This window comes from Anarrhichthys ocellatus, unplaced genomic scaffold (assembly GCF_004355925.1).
Source record: "Anarrhichthys ocellatus isolate YVR2014 unplaced genomic scaffold, GSC_Weel_1.0 scaffold40, whole genome shotgun sequence".
NCBI lineage: Eukaryota > Metazoa > Chordata > Actinopteri > Perciformes > Anarhichadidae > Anarrhichthys > Anarrhichthys ocellatus.
In genome coordinates, this window is record NW_022280070.1 from 3,630,281 (window position 1) to 3,640,144 (window position 9,864).

General features: G+C 41.0%; 2 protein-coding genes across 2 annotated transcripts; one reads left to right on the forward strand and one right to left on the reverse strand.

Annotated features, from left to right (window-relative positions):
* Positions 1 to 898: 898 nt before the first annotated feature.
* Positions 899 to 3,914, forward strand: LOC116394697 (zinc-binding protein A33). The gene is given in 7 exon segments (XM_075447386.1): positions 899 to 1,317; positions 1,507 to 1,602; positions 1,700 to 1,932; positions 1,934 to 2,003; positions 2,005 to 2,036; positions 2,118 to 2,236; positions 2,342 to 3,914. Coding segments are annotated over 7 exon segments (1,479 nt in total). The 5' UTR covers positions 899 to 927; the 3' UTR covers positions 2,881 to 3,914.
* A 423-nt stretch (positions 3,915 to 4,337) lies between these two features.
* LOC116394509 (G-protein coupled receptor 183-like) lies at positions 4,338 to 5,306 on the reverse strand. Its single transcript, XM_031867635.1, has one exon. The coding sequence runs from the start codon at positions 5,304 to 5,306 to the stop codon at positions 4,338 to 4,340; it is 969 nt and encodes a 322-aa protein (XP_031723495.1).
* Between the last annotated feature and the right edge of the window lie 4,558 nt (positions 5,307 to 9,864).

A 9,864-nucleotide genomic window follows, 5' to 3' on the forward strand; every position in this document is an offset into this window, starting at 1 on the left:
TCCACACTCCCCGTTTTGTGCAAAAGTAAACTGTCTGCATTACATAAATCAAAAGGATATCTTCCAAAGTTACAGGCTATTCACTACAAACTTCCCTATTTTTGTTACTTTCCCTCCAATGCAGCTCAAAACGAAAAAAACGAAAAAAGTTGTGTTATAAAACACACTTTAACAAGTGTGAAGATATCCTATAAGTCCTTCAGCCAGTTTTTACAGTTGAAGAAGTTTAGTTTGTATTATTTCAAAGTTACCACTGCAATTAACAATAACATGTCTTGTGTAGAATACATTAACAAGACTTTTTGATTGGTTACTTGTTAGTAGAATAAAAACCTGTTTCTTTCCGAGCTGGTTTAGCCAGTCTGGGTAAAAGATAGACACCTTACTGTGAACACAGTTGAGCAACAATGCTACTGTCACTAAATTCACTGATGTATGAAATGAGTTGCAGTACGTTGTTTTTACCTGACCACCCCCTGTTTAAATGAATAAGTAAGTTAAAAACACTTGCGAGTGTGCTTCTGTGTGCCGCTAACATAGATGTCAACACTGGAACATTCACAAACATATCCTGAAATATGACATTCCAAACATGCAGTTACCAACCCGTGTTAAGCTATCCAACAACTGGCCAATAGGGCTTTATTTCCTGTTTCCCAACACGGCTACATACAGTGTTGTTTCACAGTGCTGCATGATTTGAGTTACTCCCACAAAAGTCATGCACAGGAAGACCAAGAGCATTTGCCACTTCATGTCAAGAACAGTAGATAGACTGTTCGTGTTGCTCTGAGGCTTTCAGGAGACAAGTTTAACTAGGCAGGCTAAATTATTTGTTGACAGAGAAATAATTAAGGACTTAAACTTGGGGATTTATGCTGTTTTGAACTGTGGATTTACTACATTGTACATGGCAAGCTGGTGATCATGTCAATCCCGGAGGAGGATCTCACATGCCCAATATGCTGTGACATCTTTACAGACCCCGTTTTGCTGTCATGTAGCCACAGCTTCTGCAGGAGCTGTCTGAAGCGCTGTTGGGAAACGGGGTTACGGGAGTGTTCAGTGTGCAGGAAAAGAGCCTCCAAGGCCAGTCCTCCCACCAATTTGGCTCTGAGAAATGTCTGTGAAGCTCATTTGCTGGCCAGGAGGAGCTCAGCGCTGGTGGAAGAGAAGATGAACTGCAATCTGCACGGGGAGAAGTTAAAACTCTTCTGCCTGGTCGACAAACAGCCTATCTGTGTGGTGTGCCAGTCCTCCAAACTGCACAAGAGTCACGACTGCTCGCCTATAGAAGAGGCAGTGGTGGACTGCAAGGTAAGGCAAATAATTATATCAGTGTGTTTCCCAACGAAGTATTCAAGGTGACGCCTAAACCTAGAATGCTGCCCCACTAGTCTGTTCTGATTGTGATCCATAATCATATTTTTTATCTAAAGCACTCAAAATACTGAAACATTATAAAGCTGTCTGATCTTTGCTGACTGAGGCCTGCTTGGTTTCCAGGATGAGCTTGCTTTATCCCTTAAGAACTTGCAAGATAAAGAGGACAGCCTCAAAAGAATAAACATGGCCTCTGCAGACATGTTCGAGTACATCAAGGTAACTGTAATGAGATGACAGGTGTTTTGGATATGAATTAAAAAATAAATTAAAAAATCTGGTCAAATAAACCACCTTTTACAATAATCTCATTCAGAGTCAAGCACTGAAAACACAGAGACTGATCAAGGGCCATTTTGAGCAGCTCCATCAAGTCCTCTACCAAGAGGAGTCAGCCAGAATAGCGGCTGTGAAGAAAGAGGAGGAAGAGAAGATTGCAGAAATGAAGGATAAGATTAAAGAACTTTCATCAGAAGCGCTGTCGCTCACGGAGACCATCTCGGTCATACAGGAGCAGCTGCAAGAAGACGACATGATCTTGTTGAAGGTTCGCACAGTCGTGTACACAACTTTTTAATCATCGTTCCCAAAAGCTTCCCACCATGACTGTGGTTTTCTTCTATTTTCCAGAATTTCAAAGCCACTCAGGACAGGTAGGTCAACAGAGTTGTGGATTTACACTCTTTGTGTTGATGATCACATATTCTCAGCGTAAGATATCCGTTCTATCACAGAGAAAGAAGCATAGCCCTTGGTTCAGACAACATGTCCGGGTTACTGATTGATGTGACCAAGCATCTCTGCAACCTCAAGTATAAAGTCTGGGAGAAAATGCTGGACCATATTGACTATAGTGAGTACATGTTATGGTTATTTCTTCAGGTTCAGAGGCCGAAAGAGTAGAATTCCACAACCCTGTTGAACATAACAACCTTTCTGCTTGTATCCTGTCTTTTAGCTCCTGTGACTTTGGACCCAAACACAGCACACCCCTGCCTCGTCCTGTCTGACGACCTCACTTCCCTCCACCACTCAGAGCAGCACAGCTGCTGCCCTGACAACCCTGAACGCTTCCACATGAGCGCTGAAGTGGTAGGCATGGCGGCACTGGGCTCAGGAAGCCACCACTGGGTTGTGGAAACAGGAAGTAATCAGGACTGGCTCCTGGGCGTGGCCTCTTCTTCTGTGCAGAGGAACTCTGAGATCTCTGCTCGTCCCGAGAACGGCTTCTGGACTTTGTGTTTCCGGGACGGAGAGTTCAGGGCAATGACCTCGCCACCCACTGCACTTACAGTTACAGGAGCGCCCAAACAAGTCAATGTGCAACTGGACTACAACAAAGGAACGGTGTCTTTCTTTGACTCTGCTGATGACACACTCATTTATGTATTCGTACACACGTTCACAGAAACTTTACTTCCATATTTTTATACACAGAACAGTCATCCATTGAGAATAATGCCCGAGAAGGTACTTGTCACAATGTTGCATCAATGAGTGGATGAAGGATTTATTAATTATGTAGGAAATGATCCCAGTCCTATTTTGATGAATGCCAAAACATTTTGAATTGGGATTAGTGGATTGACTGGCTGTAATGTTTGCAAAGTATTACCCATCCAACTCATTTTGCTGCTTCAAAAACATTTGTTTTTGTTACTTATTCCTCCTTAAAGAAATCTTCTGCTGAGGGCTAGATAAGAACATTAATAACACTCACAGGTCTGTTCGACAAATATGAATCTACTTCTGGTTAGCAAAGCTTAGCATAGCATAAATCCTGAAAACAGGGGAGAACAGCTAGCCTGGCTCTCCCACCATTAATTGAATATTGTTTCTTTAATCTGTATAAAGTGTAAGTGTAAAACCTTGAGACAGAGCCAGGCTAGTGGTCAGTTTCCATACTTTGCGCCAAGCTAAGCTAAGCTAACCCGCTTTTGCTCCAACTACATGTTCTCATCAAAGGTCATGTATGCTGTACAGACTGAGACAGGTTTGATTTTGGGCTGTATTGAATTGACATCTAAATCAAAACATACAAGCGCACTTCCCAAAATGTAGACTTATTCATTTAATGGCAGAAGTGTGAATATAAGTGGCTAAATTGCTCACTGTGGTGGAAGAGGGGCGAGCACATTTGCTTGCGATGAAAATGTTTACATAAATATCAAGAAGTTTTAGGTTGGTTCATAACTGGGTTTTGTTGTGCTGCAAGAGCAGCCTTTTGAATTGTCTGCGACTCACATCCAAATGAAGGATACTGCTGTTAGCATTTAGCACCATGAGCTTTAAGAAATGCACATTACACACACATCACATTTGTCACACATGGAGGGATAAGACCAGACCAGAGGTGGCCAAACTAGTAAATACGTAGTTTTCAACTAGTTGCACTGCAAGAAAATGTGTGTTTCAGAAAACCCCATCTTCGACAACAGAATTGGTATGCCCATATATTACAAAAATCATTCCTGTATCTGATGCTCTTAAATTTAAATTCAGTACTTTTGAACTCTAATACAGTGCATGGCCTTAGTGCTTGTTAAAACCTGTTAATAATTTAAAACAGGCAGAAATTGGCCAAAACTGGCTACCCTAGGTTTACACTGTACAGTTCAGTGTTTTGGTCTCTTTTGTACACATGATGGCGCCAAAGTCTAACAAATATTTTGAAGGATTTCGTCAGACTACTTTGAGGCGTTTGGATAAATTAATCTTCCTGAACACCATCAGTTTATAAAAATGTTGAATTAAATGGTGATTTTCCACTCATTTATGTTTTTATTTTTTATTTAAATGTGGAAAATAATTAAATTAAAGACAAGACACAAAAAGAAACATGAATTCACAGTTGTATTGTATCACGGTATTCAGTTCCTTCTCCCACAGCTCTTCTTTATAACACATGTTAAACTAAACATCTACAACGTTTAAATGTATTAGGTCTTCTTAACTTAAGCAGATGGGTTTTGTGCAGGTGGGGTTTTGTTGTTCTCTGCAGAGACACAGTTGCAGCACTTCTTAACGCAGGTGTCTGAGAGGAAAGGCAGCTTCTCCAGGCGAGATAGATAAACAAGCGGCTGGGTCGTGCTGCTGATGTTGAGGAAAGCGAAGCCCACAGGCTGCACATAGCAGCGAAACACGTCAGGGGAGTAATAGTCTTCAAAAGGAAACAGCGCGACAGGTGGAAGGTAGTTAAACACAATGATATAAAGGAGAGACAGCACCATCTTGAAGGCCTTCTTCTTCATGGGGTGCATCTCGTCTTTCCCTGCACCACGGGACTTCTTCAGGGCCCACAGGATGCACACATTGCACAACATCATCCAAACAAATGCTGCCAGGATCTCATAGGTGAACACCTTCTCGAAGTTGGGGAGGCCTCCCACCATTTTGGCTGCAGAGTAGGCAAATGTGAGGCACAACACCAGCACTGAGAGGCTTAACCTGTACTTGATGGGTTTGAACTGCCCAAACATAATTGGAAAGAGCACAGCCACAAAGCGATCTAAGCAGATGCAGGAGAGAAACAGTGGCCCGCTCGTGTCTTTCACACCATAGGAAAACTTAAGTGCAGACCACACCTCTTTGCTATGCCAGTAGTAAAGGTTAAGGAAGTGGAGGGGGGTCATGGCACCAAAGTAGGAATCCATGAAAGCAAGGCAGCCCAAGAATAGGTCAGAGGTTGTGGGATTTTTGCGATTCTGGATGAGGATCGCAATGACGAATAAGTTGGCTGGGATTCCCACGACTACGTTTATGCACTGTATGGTCAGGTCAAAGTGAATGCCTTCTACCAGATGTTCGCACCCGTCAAACACACTGAAGGGCTTCGCTGTGGTATTGATGTCAGCGGTAGTATTGAGAGGGAGTGGCGTCGGGAGAGAGGTCAAGTTCAGTGGTGAAGATACGTTTCTCTCCATGATTCTGTTACTGCAAAATGACTCTGATGGCAGAAGAATAAGAATGGTGGTGAGGGTTTAACATGTTCACTCTCACACACAATACAATTTTCCTTTAAAAAGGCAGGTTTTTATCAAGGGGACGCATACTTAATGTTGTTTTCTAGCTTCAGTACAAATGATTCAGTCTGTGTGTCACGTCAAACAGTGTTCATCAGAGTCCTTGTTTCTAATCTGCGGAGAAGTTTATTCCCAGTAGAGCTAAACTAGCCCCAGAGTGAATCGAGACGGTTCACAGAGAGCAACAAAAACACGTAACAAACACCGTCAGGGCTTCTCTTCAGGCTGTTATCTTGTTATTGTGTCTGTGTGGACCTTCCTCTGGGAAGAGCGGCTCCCTGTATGCAGGGACATCTAACTCGCTTAAGGGACTAATATTAAAGGCCCCGCCCTTTCACAGCAGAATAAAAGGGCAGCTGATCCCAAATAAAAATGGTAAGGTTCATATTCCGCACGTTGACAATTACTTACTTCCTGCACTTACTGTTAGTAAGGGCAGTGGACAATTTGGTAATTTCCTGGAGCCTGTTTTTGACATTTAGCTATTACTAAAGCTAATTTCTGACCTGAATTAATCAGAAAGAGAACACAACATCTGATCTTGGATAAATCTACTTCCATTTGATATTTAGGATTCAATGAACTATTAATATAAAAAGACACTGGAACACTCTCCAGTGGTGCGTATAAACCTCTCCCTCTCTCTCCATTTCCTGTCTCAAATGTATTAATGTTAGCAAAGGGGCACTGCTGCAGGAGGCAGATCAGTCATGATCATCCATTTGCATACATTTTGCTGTGAGTTCTTTTTTTCTGTGCTGCAGGATTAATGTCAGCTGTCAGGCTGATTTGTCCAAGCTGCATGGGTCGAAGTTTTAAACTCTGATAGTATCAGTACTTAACTAGTCATGAATGTTAAGTCATATCGAGCTCTGTATGAATACATTGTTAGCATGAAATGCATTCACAGTACAGGTTTGACACATGAGAGCAGATCAGAAAAGGACAGAAACGTTGGAAATAAATGTACGAATGTCTGGATTGATTGGAATAATAACTGGAGTCGGACACGAGGGAAACCATTCGAGATGTCCTCGGCCTTGAGCTCAGTGTCTCCGTCTCTAAAGGAGGACCACAAATGGAGGCTTTTTATAATGCAGACACTAAATGTGATTTTTTTCCCCCCCCTATGCTTATTGTCAGCAGTTCTGAGTCAGGCAGATCTGCACAAGTTTTCTTTTACATGCAGTTCACCTGCGCTCCCTCCACTGAATGGACTATTGGAGCCAGAGGCTGCGATTGTTCCTTGTACAGCCATCAAGGGACCTATTTTGGTTTAATGTGGACCTTTGCTCCCTCAGTGGACGGTGTTTCTCAACCCCGTATGGTGATGGCTCCACCTCAGGCCACACACACACACACACACACTCCTGTGGGGCTAATCACACTGACGGAGGAGTGAAGCTCTTTGCCAAGATGATCGTCCCTAGAGAAGGCAGACTTAAATCAATTGTGTTTTTCTTCAGGCATATCTACTGAAAATGTACTGAAAAATATTGTAAACACTAACAGGCAACAAATAACAAAAAATGATTCATCCGATTCTCTTGCGTTTACATGTAGTAGTTTGAGTAGTAAAAATACGGCTAAATTCAACGTAAACATCTTTGCAGATTTTGTAAAATATTTAAAATGAGATGCTGTTATTCAAGATTTAAAAAGCAACACCTTAACAGCTGCAGACGCATTGAATACTCTAATTTTCTGTCAGTATAAGTGTTGCATGCATAAAGATCTTTCATCAATTACAGAAATGGTTCGTTAGTACCCAGCTCTGTCAGCACTAGATTGTAACTGCTTCTCTGTCCGTGTTGAACTTCCCTCGATCTGTCTGTTGTCATCTTTCTGCCTTTCTTTAAATTGCCGGTCGACCCTCATCTACCTGCATGCATGTCTTTTATTGTTGTTTAGCTGTGTCTGACTGATTTATGTATTTCACATACTCTGTATGCTTTTATGTTTTGTGCCTCTGACATGGATGTTTTTTAGTGTGTAAACAACTACAGCATAACACTGTTTTTAGTCCACGTTTCTATTTTAACATAGTTATCCTTCTTTTTATTTGCTTTGTGTGTTGACTTTGAGAGCCTCTGTGTTGCATGTCTTGTCTGTACTTGACAATTAACTGTTTTATTCTCACTTTTTTCATTGTTTGTGCACGCATTGTTAAGTGTCAATATTGTATAACCTTTTAACTTGAATCTTTTCTTCTGTTTTTAGGTTTATTTTGTAACATCTGCCTCTTGGGACTACAGATGAAAAATAGCCTTTTGGCTAACTCTGGTGCATTTGCAGAAATGTTGTTATTAATGTGCACTGTCCCGTATCAAATAAACCAATCAATAAATCGATAGTGAGAAAATATTTCCAGTCCTTGATTTTGAAGTTTCAAGGAAAACGAGGTGAGAGGAAACCTACTTAGACTCATTCTAGCACAGTGTCAAACATTCTCTATTGGTTGACATTAATCTGGATGAGATAAATTCATTTTAGTAATCTCAGCAAATAATGTTAAACTGAAGAAACTGAAATCCAATAACTAAGCAGTCCTGCCTCTCTTTTGAGGACATATATTGATTGAACTATAATTAGACACAAACTTTGTAAATTCAATTTTAAAATCTAGTTATTAACCTGTGCAGCTTTTTAAAAGTGGTAAAAAGTGTATCGTTTTTACTTACCAGTGTGGAGAACTCGTCTGTGCCGTGTAGCGATGTTTGTAATTCAGGGGGTGCATTTATAAGTTCTCTGAAGTGACGTGACTTTGATGCTCACCAGGAGGGGAGGATCTCCCGGAGTTTTTGAAGTCATGAGGGAATAGTGAGTCTCTTGCAGTTGAAACCTCTTCATTAAGAAGGCCCAATGTCCGCCTTAAAGCCTCAAGTCCTGAACCCTCAGGGTCTTAACTGACATCACCTGGTAAACGGTGTGCGCAAGAGGCTGCAAGGGCTTGAAATGGTATAAATATGAATGAGACGGCACTCTGCAGCAAGATGTCGCGTTACCTTGATGATACCAAAACATGTTTTGTATAATTCTGGGGTTTTATTTTTACATTTTTACTCTCTGATTTGAACATTTTCCAGGCTCCTGCCTTACATGACGAGAGGTAATTGTCAAATATATTGTTTTGTTTTTTGTCAAAAATGCTAAACATGCAAAATTAAAAGACTTTGTTGAATAAACCAGGTGTGTAATATAGCCTATGCTTGCAGCATTCATGAATAGAAAACAAAGGGGCCGTGCCTGTGGTATTCATGTTGACATACTTGTAGCTATACCACCGGACTAATATCAACAGCCTATGAGAAAATGTCAATGGTGTTTAATTTATTAATTTTTCTTCATTTTCATCACTGTGATGCAAGCAAAGGCATCGAAGCTCTGTCTCATGAAGCCCGTCCAGCCAGTAAAGACTTCCTCTGAAGTGCTCATCACTTAACTGGAGGTGGAAAAAGAGACTGTCTGTAAGCCTGTGTGTGAGTATGTGACAGAGTGTATTGGGATTGATGGTTTTACAAGGTGGTTAATTACATTTAAGCCTCTTTAGGCGAGTGGAACCCAATGTTCCGTTCCCTGTGAACACAAGACAAAAGCCCGATTGATCCATTGTCTAATTGACGTCTGAATCACCAGACAGAAAGAGAGAACAGGAAAGTGTCACAGTTGTTTTACCTCTTTTTGATCAATAGAGGCAGTAGTGGTCTGCACTTCATCCTAGATATTCAATTCCAACCTGGTTTCACTAGCAGAACTTGAAGCTTTTACAGACATCAGTGTGGCCAGGGCAAGTAGAAACATACAACTAACAGGTTGAAGGAAAATACATTTATTGGAGAATGGATATGAATCAAATAAGAGAAAACACAACATAACATCTAACCTTGGATACAGCTACTTCCATTTGATATTTAGCATTCAATAAACTATTAATATAAAAAGGAATTGGATCACAGGATATATTCTGTCCTGCTCCAGTGGTTCGTATAATCATAATGGAGTTGATTCACGTCTTACATAAACACATTGTAAAATCATGCGGTTAGGAAACCTGTCCCTCCTTCTCCATTTCCTGTCTCAAATGTATTGATGTTATCAAAGGGCACTGCTGCAGGAGGCAGTATAGATCAGTCACGGTGAGACATTCGCATATATTTAGCTGATGTCGGTCAAGAAGCCAAAAGCAAAATTGTCATTTTTGACACTGTACAGAAAAACGCCGGCACAAACTGGATCACCACATCATGACATCTTTAGTTCAGACACAGAAGAGATCATGATATAACATCCACTAAAATGCAACAATAATGCTAATAATTTGGAGATTTTTCAGCGAGAACCACTTGATGATCCTTTACTTTTTTTATCTAGCACCACGATCAGGTACATTTTTTTTTAAACTTTGGTTTATTGGGGGCGACTAGCTCACTGGGCTAAGAGGGTTGTCTGGTCGACGGTT

Coding starts and splice junctions, on each gene's coding strand:
- LOC116394509 (XM_031867635.1), bottom strand. CDS start 5,306: ATGGAGAGAAACGTATCTTCACCACTGAACTTGACCTCTCTCCCGACG.